This window comes from Calonectris borealis, chromosome 1, assembly GCF_964195595.1.
Source record: "Calonectris borealis chromosome 1, bCalBor7.hap1.2, whole genome shotgun sequence".
Classification (NCBI taxonomy): Eukaryota; Metazoa; Chordata; class Aves; order Procellariiformes; family Procellariidae; genus Calonectris; species Calonectris borealis.
Window position 1 is genome coordinate 2,126,402 of NC_134312.1, and position 23,932 is coordinate 2,150,333.

The following is a 23,932-nucleotide window of genomic DNA, read 5'->3' on the forward strand; positions in this document are numbered from 1 at the left end:
CCCAGGAGTGGGACAGAACATCCCAAGAGCGGGATGGGACATCCCAGGAGCAGGACAGGACATCCCAGGAGAAAGCCTTCATGAGACCAGGGATGGCTCCCTCTAGCCTGAAATGCATCTCACCCCCCTGCTTAGGACTCAGCTCCTGATGTAAGTCTCTGCAAGGCCACCATGTTCCTGTGCTCTCTGTCCCGAGGTGCATGGGCTAACTCTGCCCATGGTCGCTGCTGGAAATCGGCTCGGTTTTTCTAGCCAAGCCCCTGTGGATGTGACTGTGGGTACCTCTTTACGCAGTGGAAGTGCATTTTTGGCCAGATGATCAATGCCCGTTGAGTTACACTGCCTGAATCCCTTCCTCAGCTAGATGGGCATGGGGCCTCCTTGATTCCAGGATGGTGTTCAAGATCTGCTGTCCTTGGGGGCTGTCTAAACCACTGCAGCATCTCTGGTTTGCTCTGATGTGGGTGAAAGAGGCCTTTGAGCGTTGGCACGTGGAGGAGGAGAAGGAGAACAAGGGGGTTCCTGGAGGCCAGGGAAGACCTGGCTGCCTGGGGGAAGGATTATGAAGAGGCTGGAAGGGACCTGGCAGTGGAAGCAGAAGGATATGTTTACCAGAGTGAGCCTGCAGCCTGAGTGCACCCACGCCTGAGCAAACCACTCTTTTTGAGTGCAATACAGAGAGTCTGGGTTTCACCCCTGCATGAAATGGCAGGAAAGACTGAATCCTCACCTGGCTTTTACAAAACTGCACATCTCACCCCAAACAGCAACGCTGTCCTTCCCAAGCACAGCAGCCTTGGTTCTGCACACTCCCAGACCCAGGTGGGTGCTGATGGAGATTTCAGTGCTCCTATTTCCATCCAGCTTCCTCAGGAACTCTGTCTCCTCCAACCTCTGCCTGCGTCTCAGCCCCTCCAAGCCACCCCCGGTCTTGCTTGGCAGAGGTTGAGAAGGAGGATTAATTTTGGAAGGGTTTGTCCAAGCCAGTGCCGGGCGTGGGTGAGACTTCCCCATGGGGATGCAGCTGGGGAGGGAGGATCTCTGCTTTCCCCATCACTCACTATCAGCTGGTATCTGCTGTCCCTATCCCAGCTTTGCATGTGCAAGCACAGCCTGGTGCCAGCAAACACCTGGGCTCATCTCTTCCCATGGTGTCATTTCAATATTAATTGCCTTCATTAAAGGAGAGCAGAAAAAAGACTCAGTGTAAGCCCCAGGCATGTGATGTTTTGATTTCCAGGCACTGGCATGGGGCTGAGATGCTCCCCTCGTCTAACCTGGTGCTGGGAAAGGACCTCGAGCAGGGCTGGTGCAGATCCCCATGGCAGCTGGTGGTGAGGAAAAGCTTGTTCCCAGCCTGGGCCAGTGCTTTACTGGAGCTGGCCAGGTCTGACTTTGCTCTGCCCTGCTTTGCCTGACCAGATGTGAGCAGGCATGCGTGCCTCAGTTTCCCTGGGTGTAAAAAGGGGACAATGACTATGTCCTGCTGAACAAGAGCTCAATATACCAATGGGGGTGGATGTGTAGGGTGTTGGGCTATAAAAATGCAGAAAGCTATATCTATTATACATAAAAGGCCATATAGTCCAAGGCTACAGCGGATTGCAACAAGGAAAGACCTCACCTGTACACCTTGGAGCTGAGGCAGGAGGACGTCATTGCACACAGATGCCCCGGGGATGGCGGTGTGTTGTCTGCTGGAGATGTGTGCTATGAGGGGAAGATGCTGAAGGGCCTGGTGTATTATTTTGTATTTGCTTTTCAGGCTTCAGTTGAATTTGGGTCCTGAGTCCCCGGGCTGTGGGTCAGCTAGGAGCCTTGGCCACCCAAGCATGGGCTCACTGGGGCTGAATTTGGCCATGTTGCCTCCTCTGGGTGCCCGGTGGGGCAGCGAGGAGATGCCTCCAGCTATACCTCTGCAGATTGCTGGTGGGTCCATCCGCCAAGCCTTCAACCAGAGACCTGTCCCCTCTTAATGTCCCACCTGGAGTGCTCCCCATGGCCATGCCCTGGACACCGGGTTGGGGCTGGTGGGAGCTGCTTTGCGGTTCTTGGCAGTCGTCTCCTGGGGAAGGAGGGCCACATTTCTCTTCACCTCCCACGCCTGCTACTTGCAGGCATGGAGGCCAAGAGAAGTTTAATCTTGGAGCTGGGCTGGGAGAAGAAGAGAAAGGGAGATTTAGAGGAAGGGATAAAGGTGAAGTCCAAGGTGTCCAAGGTGAAGGGGTGGGAGCTTGGTGAGCTGGGGCTCAGTGAAGGGTGGAAAAGAGCAGGGTGAACAGGGACAGTCTGTGTATGGGGAGGTGAAGCCCCAGGACTGGTACAGAGGGCTACCAGGAAAGCGAGAGCGGCAGAAAGGTGGGTAGGGGTAGATTGGGCAAATGGACAGACCCCATGTGTTGCGTCTGGAGCAGCCAGGGAGGCACCTGCAACTCTTGGGGTCCAAACTCACCTGAGGCCATGGGGTGGCCCTGGCCAGGGCCAACCAATAGCCTGGGGACACTCGTGAAGGACCATGTGGATGGGGAGGTTGATGCTATCCCAGCTGTGACTGCTGGAGGTGCTGGTGGGGAAAGGGGTCGTTGCAAGAGAACCTGAAAACCTAGAGAATCCCCAGGAGGAGAAACTGGGAAATCCCTCTTGAGGTCCCCTGACCAGTCTTACTTTTCCCTTCCCAATGCAGTGATGATTGTGTGTAGGGACAGCTTGTGTATGGGGACTTGGGAGGGAGTAGTGCCTGGACCATGGTGGGGACAGGGCCGTGAGGTTGAGCTGGAGGGATGTTTTGGAAAGGCTACGGGCCCAGACAGACCCGATCGAGAACCCAGTGGAGGTGATGGGAGAACAAAGCATTGGAAACTCAAGAGATCATAGCTTTAATTAGAGACCTTCCCGAGGCGACACGTCCTCTTGCCCTGCTGCGGACACGAGCCTCTTCCCCGCGCATGGAAATGTCGAGGAGGAGAGACAGAGGAGATCAGGAAGGAGAGAAGGAGGAAGAAGAGATATGAAAGTTAGGTAGCTCTATGGGTCAAAAATATACAACACTGATATCATACATGGCCATCAGTCCCCTCTGGCTGGCACGCTGGGGCCGGGTGGTGGCCCCATGCAGCCGGCCCTGCTCCGAGTCCCCCCTGCCCCGCGGGGGGTCACTTCCGCCGCCCGATTTGAGCCATGAGGTGCGCGTTGGCAGCGGCCTTCGCCCGCAAGTTCTTGGCTTTGGCGATGTTGAAGAGGATGTTCATGATGTTGGTGGGGACATCAAGGGAGAGGGTGACCTTGGTGCGGCGGTCGCTCTTGGCCCGGTTTTGGTATGTTTTCCCCTTCACCTGCGCCTGGGAGACGTATTTGTAATGGCCTTCCCCTGGGAACGTCCTTTTCCCCATTTCTTCATCCACGTCTTCATCCGCGTCCTCCCCCTCCTCCTCCTCAGACGCCTCCTCTGGCGATGGGGAGTCGAAGCTGCGCTTGTCCAAGACGGCGTTTTCCTCCGGACTGCTCTTCTGGGCTTCGGCGAGGGCCGTGTTGAGGCAGCTGAAGATGGAGGCAGCGTTGTAGAGGCGGAGAGTCCGTCCTGTCTCGGTGGCGCAGAGGAGGGCGAGGAGCAGCAGCAGCCTGGTGTGGGGCATTGCGGTGGCCTGCCCGGTGGAAACAGCGAAGGGAGGGCAGAGATGGGCATGAGCTTCCTGTGGGGTCTGGGGCAGAGCACCATCATCCCCCTATCCTCCCATGGAGCTGGGTTCACCTCCCAGGTTCCCCCCCGGGTCCCATCTGATGGTTAGGGCAGGTGGGAATGAGTTGTCTTGGGGCCTCCTCCTCCAAGGTGCAACACCCTAGCCCTTGGTTTTGGGGTGCTGGGTGGGAAGTGGAATGTCCAAGGTGCTTTGCAAAGCTGTAACCTCCGTGGAGGGGAGGATTTGGCCATCCCTTTGCCGAAACACAAGTGCCTGCTGCAGGAGAGCTGGTTTCTACCATGCCCCCTGCCTGGGGCAATCTCGTTGCAGTCCCCACGCAGCCTTCTCCACCTTGCTAACACCTTCACAGAGTAACCGTGGGTACCACAGCTGCTGTAAAGGTGGGTTTTCCTTTCAGCTCCTCTCTGGTCAGCCTGAAGCCACCAGAGATGTTTCCATGCTCTCTGAAGTTGGCAATTACCCATCTCACCTAGCTTGGTGCAAAAAGGGCATGGGGAGCGGAGTACAGGTGGCCCCAGTGCTGGAGGGGGGATCCAGCGTGATGGCCCCATGTCACCTCTCCAGCCTTGGCCTCGGGTGCTTTGGCGTTGCCTGTTACCCCATGACTCCATCCCCAGGACCCCCCTCCACTCTGGGTGCAGAACAGGCTGCCCCATCTGATGGCACATTTGGGGAGCATTCCCCCCAGTGGACAGCCCTGCCTGGTGACCTGGGGCCACCTCCAAAATCACAGCACAGCAGCATCACTCCCTGCTTGAAATATGGTCATTTTGGGGTCTTGGGAGGGCTGAAAACCTCGGGATAACCCTCCTGCTCTGCAAAACCGCCCCATCTCTGAGTCTTGTCTCTCTGGGAGATGACCCATCTCCCTGTATACCTACTCAACGGCTCAAAAAGGCCACCTAAAAGGCTACAGGGGATCTCCCGGTGGGGGTCTTTGCCCATGTCGAGGTCAGACAAGTGTCCCTGGGGCCAGCCCCGAGAGCACAGGGGCCATCCAAGTGCCTGGAGACGTGCTGACATTCCCAACCTTCGGGCCCCATCTTGTGGCAAGCACATGGCACGGCAAGCCCTGGCCGGGGGACAGTCCCCAGGGATGCGGGATGCTGCCTTGGGCTGAGGTTTATCCCCTTAACTCTGCCCTTTGCCATCCCTTGGAGGGGGAGATTGGGGCAGGTCGTACAGGCAGGATTTGAGGGAGCCGCTTGATTTCCACTTCTTTGCCTCCCTCGCCCCTGCAAAACCCCCACAGAGCTCCCCCAGGTGACAACCGTCCCCTTAACTCTGCCCTAGGTCCAGACGAGAGTGGCAGGACATGCAGCAGCCGTGGCATGACCCAGCCGCCGCTGTAGGATGGGGGAGGAGAACCCTTCCCAGGCACACAACCCTCACGCGAGGGCGATTCGGGGCCCAAAACTCTCCTTCCTTCAGCCCCAAATCAGACATTTAAATCCTGGGACTTAGTTTTTGTTTGCAAAAGCTTAAAAGGACAGACATCTTTCTCCCACCCGAAAGCCTCCCCCTTTGCAGCTGCGTTGCAGCCCCACACGAAGCAGCAACCCCAGCAAACTCCTTGCAGCCCCTGCTAGCAGGACGAGGGGCTCGGGGCATGAATTTAGAAATTACTAAATTTCTCGCCCCTGCCTGCAACCCCTGCTCTCTTGGGGACACTGTTTGGTCCCGAGCAGCTGGATGGAGAATGGGAACGTCACCGAAAACCCTTGCAGAGCCGGCACGGCTGCTGGGAGAGAACTGAGCTGGTCTGAGCTGCCGCTGCCCTCTCCAGAGCTGCAGAGCAGCATCTCCACCTCGCCTCTCCCCGGCAGCTATTTCACGACTGTCTGAAATGGCTTGGTCCCGCGGCCGGCTCGGGTTTTTTCCATTTAGCAAAACTCTTTGGGGACCTCGGCCGAGCGAGGGGAAAGCAGAGCGAGGGGGAAACGTGGCTGAAACCACGCAGCCGGCGCCTGGTTTCCTGGTCCTCGTCTGCGGGGTGGATATTCTGGCAAAAAGAGCAAAAATGAAGGCAAAGCCGCAAAAAAATGCAGCGTCCGGCTGTTCTGGCTGACAGCAAAAGCTGATATTTTGTGGGTTTTTTTTTTTTTCTTTTTGCATGGGGGTTTTGTGCCCCGGCATGCCAGAAAGTTTTTATGGCGCAGGAAAGAAGCTGGAATTGGGTTTTCCTCCCCCCCAAAAAAAGCAGGAAAAGGAAAAAAATCGCCTGCGGTGGATCTGAGGAAGTCGGAGTTAAATCTGCCGCTGCCGGAGGGTGACCTGCGGGTGCTGTTTGCCGAGGATGGAAATTGCCGGGATGCCCGTGAGCAATTTACAGGCATTATATTGAGATGTTGCCGACAGCCACGGCAGGACCGTTTGTATGGGCTGCCGATCTGCCTCTCGGCTTTAAAAGAGAGAAGTCAATCGCTCTGGCAAGGCAGCTCTGCAAACGGGGGACATCACTCGGCAGCAGAGGCATCGGATTAAGTTAATTTTTTCCCCGTCAAAAAGTAAGTCTGGAATAAAATAACACTGTGGATGAGACCTGTAGACTTTTTAAACTCTTTCTGTTTGATGCCGCCTCCACTCTCCTAATGACTCTCTCCTGACGATGCTGATTCCCAGGGCTCCGAAATTCAAGCTAACCCTGTGGGAATGGGGCTGTGCCCTCCTCTCCTCCCCACTTTTCCGTTTCCCAAGATTTCCAAACCCTTCCCGTGCTGCCCAGCCTGATCTGCCTTCCAAAAATTGTTATAATAATAAAAAAGATATTTCTTTGCTTGGGAGGGAGGGTGCGGGGAAGTCTCTTAGCACAATATCTTGAACTGCTTTTCCCTATCCTGCCTTTTTTCTTTCTTGCAGAGAAACGTGGAACCTGATCTCCCAAGGAAAGCACTGAAATATTTAAAGTTTGTGCAAATGAAGCCGGTTGCTGGTTAATAAATGAAATCCAGGCACTCACCTGGTAGTCCTCGTTGGTCGGGATGGGAAGGGGTTGCTGCGGTCTCACTCCAAGGAGAGAGGCATCAGGCGCGTTCCCCTGAACTTCTGCACCCTCGCTTTTCTTTTATTGTTAGTAAGAGGGCTGTGATAGTTTTTCTCTCTATGGAAACGCTTTCCCCTCCCTCGTGTATATATAAAAATGAGCGATCACGGGGTTTGAGTCGTAACTCCAGACGTGGAGCCTTCATTTGGGCATGATTTCATTAAAATGAAATCAGAGGGAGCTGGCAACGTCATGGGGCTGCGGTGCCTCTCCCCATTCAGAAGGAAAAAAGGGGGGGGGGGGGGAAAGACGTCCGAACCTGACAGCCTGGTGAGAGTCACCCGAAAATGGGGCTGTGGCCAATGCCGGGACTTTGCAGGATCACGCAGACAGGCTTTTCCCCTGCTCCTCCAGGTAGCCAAGTATTTAGTGCAAAGATATTTTAAATGCCAAGTTTTTATGCCCCCTAAGGAGGCCTGTTGGGGATTTCAGCATTGATTAACAGTGTTATCCCAATTAATGTGTTTCCATTTGAAGAGTGGAGCTGGTGAAACACCTTGGTAGGGTTTTGCCCCAGGGCAGTGCTCATAACTCCCATCCACAGCGGGTGCAGACTTGCCCCGCTCACACTGCTCTGCCCTCTGCCTGGTTTCCCATCTCTGGGGGTTTTTCTCCTCCCATGCAGACAGGGAAACTCTTGGAAGATTGGAATTTTGGGGAACTTCTTCTAGGGTGTGGTGGCATGTTTCCTGGTGCAGCATTTGAAGAGCGGGATAAGGATAATGTGTGTCTTGAAAAAAAAACCCTCAAATGCCCCAAACCCACTGAGATCCAGCAGAATTAACTCAGATTGCCCCGAGACAGAAGCCAGGAAGGAAAACCCCCAATCTGGGGTCCCAGGACCACTCTGGTCCTGGTGTGGTCAGGGAGGAGGGTCTCCTGCAATGCCCCACGGCACTGGTTTGCAACAGAAGTGCTTTCTGCTACAAAGAGGAGGGGGATGGAGATCTCCCTGCTGGAAACAGGGGTTGCTCCATGCGATCTGGGGCTGAGACACCCAAAGGAGTCAGGTCTTTGGTGGAGTGTCCCTCAAATGACCACTGCAGATTTGCAGCTGGGCTGGGGGCTCCTGGTGGCCCCAGGACCCTGCTCAGCCCTGCCTACTTATCAGAGGTCCTCTCTGCTTTGAAATGCCATCACCAGCTTCTCCTAGCAAAGGCCTGGTGGTGTGCAGTTATCCCTGGGAAGGGACAAATCCTGCCAAAGGTGGACAAAACCGTCTGAGCCCCCGCACACAAGGTAACAGCAGCCAGAAGTGACCCTGGATGGGCTCTGAGTTAGGATGGAGAGATATTCTTGGTCCTGGCCCACACACCAGCGGTGGTCACAGCTGCTCCTTTGCAGAAAAGGAGCCATGACTGTGGATATTCTTGGATGAACATCTTTGAGCTTCTCACTCAGCCCCTGAAGATGCTGGCCATTGTCTGAAAGGCAGCGACTAGTAACGGTGAGAGCTCCCCTTTGGCTTCAGTCCTGGATAGAGGGTTCTCCCCTTAATCACCTCCAGCTGTTGGCTGAGACATGTCAGGATCCACCGCTCCAGCAATTCACTCCTCTCTCATTTTCCTTTGAAGCTTTCATCTCCTGGAGTGACGTTTTCTTTTCCCCTCCTTCATTGAGACCTGGAAGGCAGTTTGGTTATCCAAATCTTTGGAGCCTTTGGTCATAGTTTTGGGCAAGCAAACCAGCCTGCAGACTTCAATGCCAAGAGCAGGGCGGAAAACTCCATTAGAGGGACTTCTTCCCAGCAAGAGCGAGGGAAATCACCATCTGGCCCGCAGTCCTTGCTCCTCTCCCTCTGGCAAACCTTCATGAGCTCATTTATTGCAGAAGAATGAGCTTTCTCTAAGGGCTTCATGGTCCCTGGAGCTGATGAAACCCTTCAGCTCATGCTCTGGGGTAAGGAAGCAGTGATAGATGAGGGCTATTTCCAACCCGTCCCCTGCGGTGGAGGTCCATTAAAAATGATTTCCCTTTGTGCTCGTTGCAGATGCGCGAGTGCTGATTCTCAGCAACCTTCGGCTCCCCCCTCTTGGCTTGTGTGCTGCCTTTCCTCGACCTCCACGGGGTAAGAAAGATTTAAATCAGCACCGTTACCCAGTAGCTTAATTAGCGTTGATGGACCAAGTGACATCGCAGGGCAAGGCCTGAAGCTTGGCAGAAGGTATCTAACTAACTTTTCAAAATGTACGCAATTCCTTGGGTGGTTCTAAGCTCCACCCAGGTTTGACTCAATCCAGGTTTGACTCAGCCCAGGTTTGACTCAGCCCAGGTTTGACTACCCATGGAAGAAGGCTTCGTGCCTGGGGTGGACAGTGAGGGCTTCGCCAGTGTTTCTCTCCCATCGTGCCTCTTTGGAGAGATGTATTTTGCATCCTCTTGCTCCCTGGGGGCAGCAGATACTGTCTGTGGTCCTTGTGGAAAGCTCAGGAGACCTTTGGACACTGGCTCAGACCACTGGCAGCCCTACATGCTTCAGAGTAGGTTAGGGACCCACCTCCCCTGATTTTGTTGGTGTGGGGATGGAAGAAGGGGGTTGAGCACGTAAATACATGTGGGATGGGAGCTGTGGGTGCTGACTTGGCCAATGGGTGCTTCATGAAAGGCGTGTGGACACTCAGAAAGTGAGTCCCCCTCTGCCTACCAGAGGGAGATGATGCCATCCCTGCCTTGGCTTCACATCCCGTTGGAGTAGAGGAGCACTTTAAAAGGGCTGGGGGAACCGCTGAAAATGTCTCCAGTGGCATTTTGGACTCAGTTGTCACCTGCTCAGAGGAGATCAGCCAAGGAACATAAAAGATGTGGAAAGGTTATTGCTTCTGGCATAGGGCATGGGCCTAGCATCCCCCAGCCCCAAAGGTAAGGCAAAACTGGTACCCCAGAAATTAAGGCCTGGTAAACCCCTCTGATACAAGGATCAGGTGTCCCTGATCACCTCCAGGACTTTCAGGTCTTCAGGACAAAACTGAAGCCCTGCTATTGCCAAAATCACTGGGAACCTGTGATTCAGGTAGTTGGGGAAAGGAACATAGGTTAGGGAAAGGCGTGATGTTAAAGTAGATTAATTAAGTCATCCTAAAGCCCACTTTCTCCCAGAGGTGATGAGATCTTTAATTTATTTCAGTGCATCTCCAAAGTGAATTAAATATATGAAGACCTGCAGTGGGTTGGCCTTGGCTGGACGCCAGGTGCCCACCAAGCTGCTCTATCGCTCCCCTCCTCAGCAGGACAGGGAGGGGAGAAAATAAGATGGAAAAAACCTCGTGGTTCAAGATAAAGGCAGTTTAATAGAGCAAAAGCAAAGGCCACGCACAGAAGCAAAGGAAAACAAAAGATTTATTCTCCACTTCCCATCAGCAGGCGATGTCCAGCCACTTCCCAGGCTTCAGTACGCATAACTTGTTCCGGAAGACAAACGACATAATAACGAATGCCCCCCCTCCTCCTCCCTTCTCTTAGCTTTTATTGCTGAGCAGACGTCGTATGGTATGGAATATCCCTTTGGTCAGTTTGGGTCAGCTGTCCTGGCTACGTCCCCTCCCAAGATCTTGCCCACCCCCAACCTTCCGGTGAGGGGGAACATTGGAGAGCCAGCCTTGATGCTGTTGGAGCATTGCTCAACAGTAGCCAAAACACTGGTGTGTTATCAACACCTTTCTCGCTACCAATACAAAGCACAGCACTATCAGGGCTGCTATGGAGAAAATTAACTCCATCTCAGCCAGACCCGATACAAGACCATAGGTTGGGAGGGGGTAAGCTCTATTTAGCTACATCCACATAAATGATGGCTGCTCCACCTTCGCAACCATCCCATCCCTTGTGGGGGGGTGGTGGTCCTTTCTCACTGAAGCTTTCCCGGGGTTGAGAGGAGAACGTGTGTGATGGAGGAAGAACGTGTGTACGTGCAGTTTTTATCCATTGCAACTGCTTCAGGCTGTCCCCATGGGTTGTGCATGCTCTGAATGGTTGGAAATGGGGTGTTCAGCCCTTCCTGGCTGGTGGCTGCAACAAGATGACTTGGGGACATCAAGAAAGGCCTGACCCACATGCCAGGAAGTCCTGTAGGACCCTGAGGAGGTGTTGGTCAGTGCCAACTCCCACCTGGGCTCTTCAGTGTCCACAGCTACTGCTGCAGTCTTGCATGGGAGGGTGACAAGTGCAGTTACCCACCTCCACCCTGGATCCATCTTCATGAGGTTGGGTTTGAACCTCACCCTGTTTGACTGAATTAGGTGGCAGTGGATCCCAAAGGTCTCAGGGGACCAGGGCACGAGAGCAGACTGAAAAGCAGGGAGGGACTCAATGCTTAACAAACTGCTTTCCTGGGCAGCCAGGCTTGAGACAGATCATCCCCGTGGCTGCAAAGGCGAAAAGCAATCAAAACAACCCTAAAGACACACTACATTTGAAGGAATGACATATAGACATGGGTCCCCCTCAAAAGTCAATCCTGCTGCCAGAATGACTCATGTAAATATGAATCTCTTTCCTTTTTTCCTGCAGACAACAAAAACTACCTAAGGGAGAAGCTGGAGCATGGAGGTGAATGCCTTTCCCATCATCCAGCAGGTCACTGCTGGAACCAGGTGGTGAAACCATCTCCATCTCCTGAGCAGGTACTAGGGTGTATTTCTATGTCTTATTTACCCATAAAACGCTTTGCTCTTGGGAAGGGTTGGTACAGGACAACATCCTTGCAGAAGGCAAATGCACATGCCAGACGCATGGAGTCTTCCTGGTGATTTTATTAGGGGAAAATAGGAAAGAAAATGCAGCGGCTAAGAAGGAAAAATGAAAGAAGTCAAACTGGCCGGTTTATCTGCTTTAAAAGCAAACTGGACTGTTTTAGCTGTCACCGGCTGGCTACCGCGGCTGGCAGATCCCTGCTTCGGTCTTTGCTTTTGCAGGGGATCAGAGAGGAGATTTTCCTTCAAAACTGAAAATATCACGGCATGAAAATAACCGCAGCTGATCCTGGGGAAGGAGGGAGCCGTGCTATGAACAGCCTGGGGCACCCATGGGAGCTGGCTGGCGGCAGAGGGGACTCAAACTCCTAAAAAGTTTCTCTGAAAATTACCAAACTTAGGAAAAACGCCGGCTTTGTCATGAGCGTCCTTGCATGTCTCCCTCGTGCGTCTGTCTCTCCAGGAGCAGGACACCTTCCCACCTCTCCGCAGCCTGCCCTCGCTCTCGCCGAGCTCAATTTCCTTCTGTGAATCATCGTTTAAAGCCCAAATGTGGGCAGCTGAAGAGGATCTTATTAAAGTTTCATCACTACAACCATTCCGCTACTGGGAAAAATAAGACACAGCGACTCGTGGTCGTATCACACCAGAAGCCTTGAAAGCAAAAAACATGCCCCAAATACCAGCACAGAAGTTTTGCCTGGCCCCGGGAGGCAAAGGCAATGCCGTGCGAGGTCCTGTTTACTGCTTCCAGCACCAGAATTGCATAGAGGAGATGGACGTGGATGCGCTGTAGGTCCATAGAGGGGCAGAAAGGAATTTTTATGGTTTGCTTTGTCCCTTCTTTAATAATCTCTAAGACTCAATTTGCATTTTCAAAGCTGCAGAGGGAGGACCTCGCTGTGATACAAGATTGCACATCTCCCATCTCTCCGTAACCCTTCCTCTCCCCTGAGGCTGATTTTTGGTGGGTTTCTCTTCCCCACAACCCCATTTTGGGGGTGATTTTCACTCCCTCCAACAGCTCAGCAGCAGCAAGTCCCTGCACATCTCTCCAAAGTGGCCGTAGAGCAGGCGCTGAGGGCTTGGAAAGCTTTGAGCCAGGACCTCGGTAGAGGGAGGGGAGGAGCTGGGGACATGGAGTTTGTTAGTTTTGCAGGGGCTGAATTGTTGTTTTGCCTTTCTTGCCCTTTTTTCACCTTCTTGGGTCCCGAGTCTCTTGCTGCTGCAGGGTCACAGGGGATTTACAGCCCCGGCGGTACTCAAAGCACTTGGCTGCCTGTAACGAGCAGTTACCCACCCCACCTCCAGTGTTTCATGTTCCTGGCAATTAATTAGCTCTGCTTTGAGCTTTTGATGCAAATGTAATATCAGAAAGTCTCTTTGGTGTAAAATGGGCTGGGGTTATTTTGCAGATTGCTATATGTGCTTCTCCAAGAATTGCTTGGGCCAAACCCAAAGACCAACTTCACCACTGACAGCCTTCAGGCATGAAATAAAGCTGGTTTCTTGATGCTTTCCCTCCAAAAGAAGAAAATAAAAAAGCAATGGAGAAGAAAAAATAAGCTTAAATCCCTCAAATTGTCTTCCCCAAGTGTCTGCTGCAATGTTTTTATCTGCTATCTCTCTGTTGCACCTCCTACCCCTTCTTCAAAGAGGTGTTTGCACTTATCTGTACAAATGGTATGTGCCTGCAGCTACGTGGACATCACATCTCCAGTTGGAAGGAAACATCTAAAATCAAGAAAAAAGGTAAAGGGAGGCAGCAGGAGCCTGGATCCACACGCAGGAGCCGCACCGGCCTCGGGGTGTTTATCCTGACAGAGGGTCTAGACACAAAACCTATTTATAACCCATGGAGAGAAGTATAACAAGAGCTGCTTCTCCTTTTTCCTGCCTCCGTAAGCAGGGATCGCTCCCACTAATGAGGCTGCAGCAGCTGGACGAGGCGGATGGGAGAGACGTTGCTCAAGAAATGTCATGGTTACTTCTCTACAGAAGCAATATAGTGCTCCTCCAGCGTTTCTTTGCCACGGGGATCATTGCCGTGGGTTGACCCCTTGGCTTCATGATCCATGGGAAGGTGCTTGGGGTGGTTTCAGGGGCAGGGTGGGACACATCTGGGGGATGCAGGGCCCACGGGTGGGCTCAGGGTACTGAGCTAAGGGGGGGCCCAAGGCAGGGGATGGGCAAGGAGCCGACCAGAGGAAGCCTGAGGGATCAAATGGGATTTACCGGGGTGGTTTGGGGTGCAAAATGGGGCAGGACGGACAGCCTGAGGCAGCTCCCTCAGCAGCACCGGCTCCCGGGTGGGGAAAGTTTCTTTTTGGTTTTCCTCCGAACCCACGCGGCAATGATGTCCGGGGCAAATCCATCCCCATTTTTGCTCCTGCTTGCCCCAGCTCAGACAGGCAGAGCTGCCTTCCTGGCACAGAAGGTTTTTCAGGCTTTTTCAACATTTTCCCTCCTTCTCAAGGCTGTTGTGGCTGTTGGGTTGCAATTCCACCCTTGCAATGGGCAGGGGATCGTCTTCACCAGCGACCTCCCAGCAACGCTGGCAAGAGGCTGTATATACCGATACAGTGAGGTAGCGATTACTATTGCTCTGAAAAGCAACGGATATCACCCAAAAGGGCTGCGGACGGCATGTGAACCTCCACCACCGCCCACAGAGCCCGAGCGTGGAGGATGTAGTGGAGAGTTTTGCAAGATGGACTTGCCCAGTGCTCAGGTCCAGCCCTGCATTAACTCACAGCCATTTACCTCCGCGGCATCTCCAGAGCCTAAATTACTCCTGCTCTAAAAATACTGCGTAATTAATTAACCTAGCTAAGCGCAATTCAGGCTGGTGACATGGCGATGAACTTTTTTGTTGCTTTTGACTCCGGCAAGAGCGAAGACAGGGGCTTTTGTCAGCTCCCTCCCAAAGAGCCTGTCCGCTCCAATCTGCCGGGCGCAGCCGGAGAATGCTGGATGATGCTCGGGGCCCAGCTGTCAGCGCTGGCGGCCATTTCAGGGACTGTATCATTATCAAATTACTAAATTACGCCGGCCCAGCCTCTTCATCTCTCACGATCCATTTTCTTTTGTCAGGGTTGCTAAGGAACTGCCCGCGGACATTGGATGCCGAGATGAGGCGAGTTTCTCCTCTCCGCACCTCCTTGCAAGACTTCGTTGGCTGGATGCACAAGAAACCCCCTCCTGCAAAGGGGCTGAGCGTGCTCAAGCTATAGGTGCATGTATATCCATAGATACAGACCCATGGGCTCAACCCTGGAGCCGCGTGATCTGTACAAAATGAGCGATGGGGTCACTCGTGCTCCAAAATTGCCCTCCGCTTTGCAAACTCCGTGAGGATTTTTGATTTTATGTGCGTTAAAGCCCCAGCTTTTCACACGCTCGGGGCTGACCGTTCGTAGCGATGCTCTTTGCTTTCTAAGGCCGTTCTCCAATACGTGTTCAGGAATCTTCTGACTTCACCCTGTTTGGAGCAGCCCCAGCTCCCTGCACCTGGAAAGCAGTCAGCTCGCCAGCAAATCGTTCAGCCCTAAAAGTCTCCCCCACCCTGCAATCAAATAATTTCAAGAAACTCAATTAGAATGACATGACATTTCCAAGGAAACACCAAGGATACATTCCGGTAATATTTTGGCCCTGCCAAAGTGGTTCAGATGGCAAATCAATAGTAAACATTTAAGGCTAGATGTATTAAAAAATAATCAAGTTATCAATTTCCCATTATGCCTAAGCTCCCAGAGCATTGATGGGAAATTGAAGCTGCATTTAATACACCTAGCAGAGGACTGAACAGCTTGATTTTATATACTTGCCCACAATATTGGTTTTCACGTCTCACATTTGCCAGCCACTTTGCAAGTCTGAATTAACTCACCCTGGCTCCCTGGTGAGCTGCTGCTTTGGCCTATGCCATAAGCAGAGTTTATGGCGAAGGGTCTTGAGCCAAATCACCCCCCTGAGAGACTCTGCCTCTCTCCTTTGGCTACACCTTGACCATGAAACCAGGTGGCCAAATTCATCCCCCAGACTTGGGATACGTGCACTCCTTGCCAAGCCTGGAGCCAAAAGCTGCCAAGAAATTCTGCACGTGGGGAGGTGAAACCCTATTTTAAGTGGTGGCACTGGACTTAAAAGGAAAAATGAAGTTGTTGTCCCATTTGTTTGGTATCTGGGAATAACGAGGCAGAAAGAGAAATTCCTCATGTTCTCCGGGAGGTCCCAGGTCCCAGCTCCCCCAGGTCCATTTGCTCACCTACTGCTGCCTCCAGACCCTCACGGTGCTGCTGATTCACAGCTATAAAAATGATCTTCATGCAATTACTATTGCTTATCGTCTCCTCAGGCGTGATGTCAACTTCACATGCCTGCCAAGGGATTCAGCAGCCCACAGCAATGCACCCTCCCCTTCTCTAATGCCCTGGTGCAGTGGATAGATGGAGGGGGACGGTGAAATGCAGGGCTGGGGTCCCTGGGAGAGCAACCACAGGTTGGAGGAAAGCTTTCTTCTCTTGGTTTTGGTAAATAAGTGTCACTTTGAGTAATTCATGAGCTGTCTGGTGGCAATGGTCCCCAGGAGGGATGCACCCTGAGAAGGGATGCACCCTTGGTTACACCCTGAGAAAGGCTCCTGGGAGCATCTCCATTGTCTTGGTGGAAACCCAACATTGCACCACCCAGGGAGGGCAGAGGCCGGACATGGGGGCAGATGCCCAAGAGGAGATGTCCTGGGAGGTTTTGGGGAGCCGAAGGAGGCACTCTGGAGGGCACTGCAATGCCAGCCCAGCTGTGGGATAGGGACAGGCCACCGGTGACCTCGAGCCATGTGCTGGGGACATTGGGTGATTTGCACACCAAATCCACTCAAGTGGCTGGTCTGTAGGGTGGAGATACACCCCGTGCATCACCGTGTCACCAGAGATGGTGCAGCCACATGCGGGCTGGCTTGGTAGGATGAGGCAGGAATGAGCAATCCAGCATTTCCTCTGATGACCAACCTGAAGCCTTTCTTCTCAAATTCCCCTTCTTGGGAAAACCTCCTACCTTGCTGGGCCAAACCCCACAGCTCTGGGCAGGGCTGGCCAAATGCTGGACCCTGGATAACACGCAGTCTTGGGCATCCCAAGAGGAGCCAAGGACAGGGAGGCTGGTTTGTGGGGACACCCAGGACTGCGTCAGAATAGAGCTGGTCCAAAGTTACTGCAGCCTTATAAATATATATATGTATTTTTTGCCATTGCTAGTAAAAGACCACAGGCTTTGCACTGACCTGACACGCTGGGTCAAGTGGTGGTGGCAACTCAAGTATGACAACCCCATATTTCTGCTAGAGGCCACTGGTGCCTTCACTGAAGGGATGCCGGCAGGGTGAGCACCACACCAGAGAAAAGGGAGATGCTAAGAGGGTTTTTTCTTGTAATAATAAATATTATTCATGAGCTTTTTCTGTGTTAATTAAATAGTGAGAATGGTTTACAGTGGGTCCCCTTTTGCCCATACAGATATTTTTGCTCCAGTTCAGCCGTGGGCTGGTTTGCATCACGAAGGATCATTTGGGGAACGGGGGTTTGCAAGCAGAGACGTCCAAAATCAGATCAACGTGGTGAACCTTTCTGGAGGTACATCCCCAGCCCTTCATATATCTGAGTTCCTCTCCCCCTGCCTTCTTTTAAGGCTCTGAAATGTTGTTTGCTCTGCACAATTGTGGGACTTCAACGACTTGTGACCCTTGGCAAGGTCCCACCTAAATAAAGATTTTCATACCAGGGTGCCAAATGAACCTGTGGGTCGTGCACTCTGTTAGGTCTCTGTTTTCTTGTGCACAGTGATTATTTTTGTCAATGCAATTTAGGAATGAAGGTTTTTCCTGCTGGTTGCAAACGCTTTGCTCCGCTGGATGGTCTCAACTCTCCTGGGCCGATGCAGGAGCTGGAGTTCAAGTCACTCTGTGTCTCCTGGGCTGCTGAGGGCCAGAGGCTGCAACACCTGCACAGTCGGGCACCCCGCGACCTCCCCAGCCCGACCACGGCTCTGCAGACATCGGCATCCTGCAACCTCCTTTACAAAGTGTCCCCCATCACTGTGATGCCAGGGAAATGTGAAAATGGGGATGTTTCTCAGAAAAACACCTGTTTCTCAATGCTGTGGCCTGACCTGGAAATGCAGAAATGCTTTTTTTTCTGGTGACACGGTACCAACTGTTTTGCTTAGATGGGAACATTTTGTTTCTTTTCCGAGGGGATATTTTTCTTGCCTGATACAATACCTGAGTGTTTTTCTTGCAAAGTACATTTCGATACAGAACAGCATTTCAAGAGGAGAGGCTGGAAATGTCAGTCTGAAAATGGCACTTGTCTCATTGCCAACATTTACCAAATTTTTTTTTTTTGAGTAAAAAAGATTTTAGCTGTGGAGGGAATAAAAATCCCCAAAAATTCTGCTGGTCCCTCTTTAGGGCTTGGGATATTGTGGGTAAGGGCAATCCTTCTTCTGCCTATGCTACCAGCAGCAATGAGGCAACCCTGCTGGGTCGGGGAAATCTGAGCTCAACTTTATCAAATTGTGCAGCCACACTTTTAATAAAACCCACTGATTTCCTAATCGTCTGCCCCCAATCCCACTCCAGCATGAATCCTCATTTAGCCATTATGTTCCCACCAAAGGCGTTTGGAGGAAGAAAGGTAATTCCTAGTGCAATCCTTGAAGACACAATGCAATGTACACTCTTTAATGAAAACCTCTTTTGTCGATATGGGGCAGAAAAGCGACCATTTATAGAAGTCTTGGGCATGTGTATTGGGAACCTGTTATGGAGAGGGGAATGGAGGCTTGCACCTATGGATGCTCGCATTGCCAGGGCGCAGAAGACCTCCCCAGGCAAAGGACTGGGCGCCCAAAATGCCAGCACCAAAATGTTGGGGAGAGCCCTGTCAAGCTAGTAGCGTGGGCAGCGATGATGTGGTCAACCAAGCCACGCCACACCTGAGAGGTTTCATTTTTAGACACCATGTTTCCTACCTGGTTGCAACACGACAGCAATTTCCTCGCTCCTGGGGAAGGCAGAGCCTTTTGCTTCTGCTGTTTCTTCGGCAAATTGCAAATATTAAAAAAGCCAGGAGAAACTTCCATGCCATCGGATCTGCTGTGACCCTTCCCAGGGGCTGGCATGCTGTCCCATGATGTGCGCTGGGAGGAGATGTTATTGGATAGGACCCCTCTCAGCTGGGTCCATGTGGCCACCAAAACTGAGAGGTTTACTCTCCCACTTGTTGGATTTCCACACATCTCCTGGCAGCAGCTCCAAAGGCCTTGAAGACTTGGGGGTGGCATTTTGCAGGGAGAAGCCATGTCAGGTTTTTGAACCCTGTTTTTTTCTTACCGTACAGTTTGGGATGGATCCTCTTCACCTGCCCAGGGAATGGTCAAGTGAAGGAGAAGGTGGGACTTGCTAAAGGACATAGGGAGTTTAGGGAGGAGCTGAAAGATTGTCTGCTATGGGACAGGGCTCAACCTGCCTACCCGGTCCGACATGAGGCAATGGAAATTCCCAGTTTTCTCTCTGCCCTTCTCACTTCTTCCAGGTGAATTATGAACTAGAATTAAACACAGCAGCACTAACACACTTTTATTTTACAAAAATAAACTCAGGGGTATGTGTCGCCTGGTTTTGCACAGTAGTCTTACGGGGCGAGCGGTGCAGTCGTGAGCCTCTGGACATCTCTGCTTTCCTGAGCAATCAGATGTTTCCCTCTCCTCGTACCACTTTATTTCCTGCTCATAATTACAGTTTTCCATCATCTTTTTTCAAACATCCTTTGCCTCTTCACATTAAATGGTTTGTCTTGCTTGTCCAGTCTCTGAGATGTCCTGGAGTGACTTCTCGCAGCTCCATTTCTTTTTTATTTAAACGTGGCGATTGCAGCCGATCACCTCCCTCTGACTGGTTTTTGAAAGCGAGGAAAGAGAAAACAAAGGGGACGTTGGAGGTTGGCTACAGCTTGGGCTTCTTCTTGGACCTCCCGCGCTCGCTGTGGCTTGGAAGGTCCCTGATACGATGGGATTGTCTATGCCAGGTCATGTCACAACACATCAGACATCCATAAAGCAAATGTCCTGATCCAAACCAGCTCCAGACACTGTTTAGGGTCAGTCAGGAGAAATGGGCACGTAGAGGACACATGGAACTGGCTTGGTTTTGGATGACTCCCACTCCCCACTGGTTGCTTCTCCCCACAAAGGGAGTGCGGACACAGTGCTGGAGGTATCTACAGCTGCTTTGTGAAGCCTACACTATCTCTTAATGCTTATGCCCTGGGGTAAAGTGTTGGCTGGGAAGAGGTTCACTTATTACCTGGTGCTGCTGGGACTGGATTTAGAGCACTGAGCGTGGCTTCCCCTCATGCAGTACATTGCAAAGAAGCAGGCCACCAAACATGGGCACTGACCAGGCTAGGTGGGCCAACTGGTCTACCTTGACTGCCCTTATGGTCAACGAACAAGGATGGGCTCCCCAAGGAGTGATGCTAACCCTTGCGGCAGTGAGAGGGGGACAGAAGAGGGCACCCAGTTTGGGCTGGCTGCACTGGAGCAACAAATCCCTCCTTCCTGGCTGTCAATACATTCTCCTTCTCCCCAAAGAGCACTTCAGCTCTCCAGGATGGCATTGCTTGTCCTAAACTGGACTTAGAGCAATGAATATTTGCACTGCCTTCTTCCCTGCAGAACAGGAAGCCTGGGCTGTGCAAAGTCCATTGCATATCAGAAAGATTCAAGTGGATGGTAACAGCCTGTGCAACGGTCTTGATTTTATGCATAATAGGTGCCCATCCAAAAACATACCAACAAAATACAGACCACCTGAAAACTCTGAAATGAACCTGAAATTATAGATCTCCGCCTTTAATTTCTTCTCTTTTTTAACATGCCTTCAAAAACAGAGAAGATGAACCTCATCAGAGTGTTTTTTTAATGTATTGTGGAGAACTAATGCATTTCTCCTGGTGCCCAAAGGGGTTGCCTCCACGCAGAGGAAAGGCTGAGAGAGGACCATCTTTCTAGGAAGGCTGGTTTCAACCCCAGCTCATGCACTGCTCGGCAGCAGTAGTGTTTGCATTACTGTCAGGGCCAGCAGGAGCCCATTTCCCCTGTGGTGAGCTACCACACACCTGGGGATGAGGAAAAGCCATGCAGACTGACCCCACGAACCCTAGGTCTGGCAATGGGAGCCCAGCTGGGCTTCCAGGAGTGAGTTTTTCCCATTGAACCCCCGGATGAGGTGTGACCCCAATGCAGGGGTGTTTGGGACTGCGGACAAGCTGGTCTAGATTAGGGCAGCTCCACCAGCGTCAGGCTCTGCCCAGAGTCCTTGGTGACTGCAGATGCCAGAGAGGTGTTTGGATGGAGCAGTCCAGGGTTCAGAGGCCACTAGCCTCCAAATTCCTGCAAACCTCAGCCCTCAGAAGGCACAAGATGACTGAGCTCGAGGAGTGCAAACTATCAGGACCCAGCTCTGGTGCCCAGGTGGACCTTCCTCATCACCCACAGGTCCACCCACATCGCATCAGTGGATGCAGCTCAAGGGAGGAGATGTCCAGGAGCTCCTTGGAGGAGCTGGAGGGGACCGAAGTGAGCTGGGAGTGGGAGGGGAACAAGACCTTGCAAACTAGAGGCACTCCTCCAAGTCCTCTCTTGGTCCTGGTGGGGCACCATAAGGCCAATGGAGGTGGGCAGATCATGGATGGGTTTTCCTGCTTTGACCTCACACCTGCTTGGAGGAAGAGGAAGGTTGGAGGGCTCAGGGGCTGCCTTACCTGCTGAGGTTTTGCACCGCCGCTCACATTTCCACTTGGTTTCGAAGCGGTTGCTGTTCCCTCGGCATCCCCCAAAGACGAAGGGCCGGCAGGCATTTGCCTCTGCATGGTAATACCAAAGCAGGGCGTAGTGCCGGCAGGAACCCTCGTCCATCGGCTGCAGGCAGGGGGCTGCAGGGAAACATGCCCCCACCACTTGGGTGTTGGACCCGGGTGGGAAAAGGCCACACTCTGCCACCCCCATCCTCCCCTGGGCAAATGTGTGGGGCTGGTCCAGGGACTTCCACTGCCCCACAGTCAGCGCCTTAGCCCAAAGTGATGGGGTTGGCAGAGCAAAGGGGGCAGCAAGGACCAAGGGTGGGCATCCGGCAGTGGCTTTCCATAGTGGGACAAGCACAAGGCTCCTTGTTGCTCCATGGCACCATCTGCCCCTGTGGTGCCCATCGTGGTGGTCTCTGACCTTTGCAAGGGGGCAATTAACCCCTGGGACCTGGGTGGGGCGTGTCTTTGCAGGAGTGGTTGCATTTGGGGTGTTGACTGGAGGACTCTCACTGTGCATTTTGCTGGTGGGACTGGACAACACGGGATCAGGATTGGGTGAAAACACCCTCCAGTTTGTTCACCACCAGCTCAACACCCTGGGGCTTGCTTTAAGCCAAGTCCAAAACTGAGTTTTGAGCCTCTGTTTGCTGGCACGTGTAACTCTTTCAGTGCTGCATCCCCTCAATCTCAATGCCAAAAAGCACTTCCCACCCGGGAAGTGACTTCCCTAAATGTCACTTAATTCAGTGCATTTCACCTGGTAATTGACTGTGGGCTTCTCGACGCTTGTGCTGAGAGGGACCTGTTATCTGCTGCGCCCGGGGAGCTGCTGGGGAAGCAAATGGAAATCATACGTAATGAGGGCACACAAACAAATTAGCCACCATTTAAATATAGATCATTGGAGCCTTACATGGCTTTCCACCGGCTAACAAGTTCTCTTAATAAATGTCACAGAGCAATTGGCGAGGGGAAGGAGAAACCGGCGGCAATAAAATTCTTAATGGTGTTAAACAACTCAGTCAGAAAGGTTGGGTGTTAGTCAGAGAAAATGGAAGTATTTGTGGTTGTTTGCAGGAGATAAATGTCAGGCCGTAGTTTTGTAAGTCTGCGAGCTTTGAAAAGCCAGGAGCGATTGTAATCTGGCAGTAATAACCCTCCGACTGCAAAATCCTGTTAACATTTAGAGCGCCTATCCGCACTCATCACTTAGAGCGATTTATGAGCCCTCCTGCCTCAGACCCGGGCTTTAATGGGATTGTCGGCTGGCGACGGCTGCAGCTGCGATTCAATAACGTGTGGTATGCCCCATCGATCTGAAACCGCCCAGATCCCAAATGCTGCCTTGATATCAAGTGAGTTTAAACCCAGATGGATGACGTCTTCGACGTACGACACAGACATCAGGAGAGCGCTTGGGGGTGGGCAGGAGGAAGGTGGTGATGGTTGGGGGCCAGTTCCAAGCTTAGTTGGATTTGGAGGATTTGTTCGGTCCTTAGCAGATTACACAGGGGAAAAATGGAGGTCATCATCAATGGGTTTGACTTAAAACTCTTCCCAAAGCTCAGGGAAAGGGCCGTCACGGGTAATAAAGGTCTATGCATATAAACTGTAGGTCAACAGCTTGGATAGGCTGGGGTGTAAAAGTATATAACATCGGGGTGTCTTGCTCAATACAACAGTACAATGTGATTTTTTAAAAAAATTATTTCTAGAGTAGAAGGACTGGTTGGCCAACCCATGTGCTGATTGGCCGACCAGTGAGCTGGCTGGCCAGGTTTTGTGCTGATTGGCCACTCAGCTGCTGCATGGCCAGTCTGCAGCAAACTTTGCCCCACAGGTGTTGGGGGGACCAGAGTTTGGGCAGGAGCGTTATAGGGGCACGGGATGTTGCATTTTAGATGGCTCCCTTCTGCTGAGATGCATCTGGCTGTGCAAGTACCCATTTCTCTGAGCTGAAGCACTGATGCTGTTCCCCTGCCCGGGTCAACGGCAGCTCCATCAATGCTACCCAAACCTCCTCCTCCTTGTGAAAAAATCTGAGCAGCCACATCTTAATTTCTGACTTGCTGAATTGCAAGAAATGAGTCTGAATTCACCCCCCTTTTGAGTCCTGCCCTGTCTTGAAGTGTGTTTGAATTTTGAGCGCCAAATGCAGAAAGCTCTCCACAAGCAAGCCCATAATCCCCTATTCCTCCCCACCAGCCCTTCTGCATCATGTTTTCACTCTCTGTCTCCCATAAATCAAGATTCAAAGCCAAGTCCTGATGAGGAAGTCAGAGGGTCCATGGGTGGCTGTGGCATGGATTTGAAGATGTGAATAACCTGGAATCTTTCTGGGTGAAGGTCATTTCCAGGTTGCTGCTAAAATTTAGGGCAGAGCTACCCGGAAACCCCTCAAGCCGGTCACATCAAAGGCTGCTTGTTGCCTCCATCAGCATCCCAGGGGACCAGCAGGCCCACAGGGCCTGGAAAATCCACCCACGAGCCATTATCCCATGGGGACAGGAGAAGGAGGATATCTGACTGGTAGCTCTTCTGTGCCAAGGGGACCACATGGCTCATCAGGTCTGCATAAAGCTGGACCAAGCATTACCTCATTGTAATGCTCACTACAGTGGTTCACCGTCAGAAGAA

General features: G+C 52.2%; 2 protein-coding genes across 2 annotated transcripts in view; both read right to left on the reverse strand.

The window, feature by feature from the left end:
* Nucleotides 1-3,152: 3,152 nt before the first annotated feature.
* Nucleotides 3,153-3,632, reverse strand: UCN3 (urocortin 3). Its single transcript, XM_075148073.1, has one exon. The coding sequence runs from the start codon at nucleotides 3,630-3,632 to the stop codon at nucleotides 3,153-3,155; it is 480 nt and encodes a 159-aa protein (XP_075004174.1).
* A 15,412-nt stretch (nucleotides 3,633-19,044) lies between these two features.
* Nucleotides 19,045-23,932, reverse strand: part of LOC142078246 (uncharacterized) — a 106,512-nt gene continuing 101,624 nt past the window's right edge. The window contains exons 87-89 of the mRNA XM_075140705.1: nucleotides 22,053-22,124; nucleotides 21,254-21,424; nucleotides 19,045-19,383 (exon numbers count right to left, since the gene is read on the reverse strand). Coding sequence (XP_074996806.1) covers nucleotides 19,370-19,383; nucleotides 21,254-21,424; nucleotides 22,053-22,124 — 257 coding nt within the window. The 3' untranslated portion in view covers nucleotides 19,045-19,369. The remainder of the gene's footprint in view (nucleotides 19,384-21,253; nucleotides 21,425-22,052; nucleotides 22,125-23,932) is intronic.

Coding starts and splice junctions, on each gene's coding strand:
- UCN3 (XM_075148073.1), bottom strand. CDS start 3,632: ATGCCCCACACCAGGCTGCTGCTGCTCCTCGCCCTCCTCTGCGCCACC.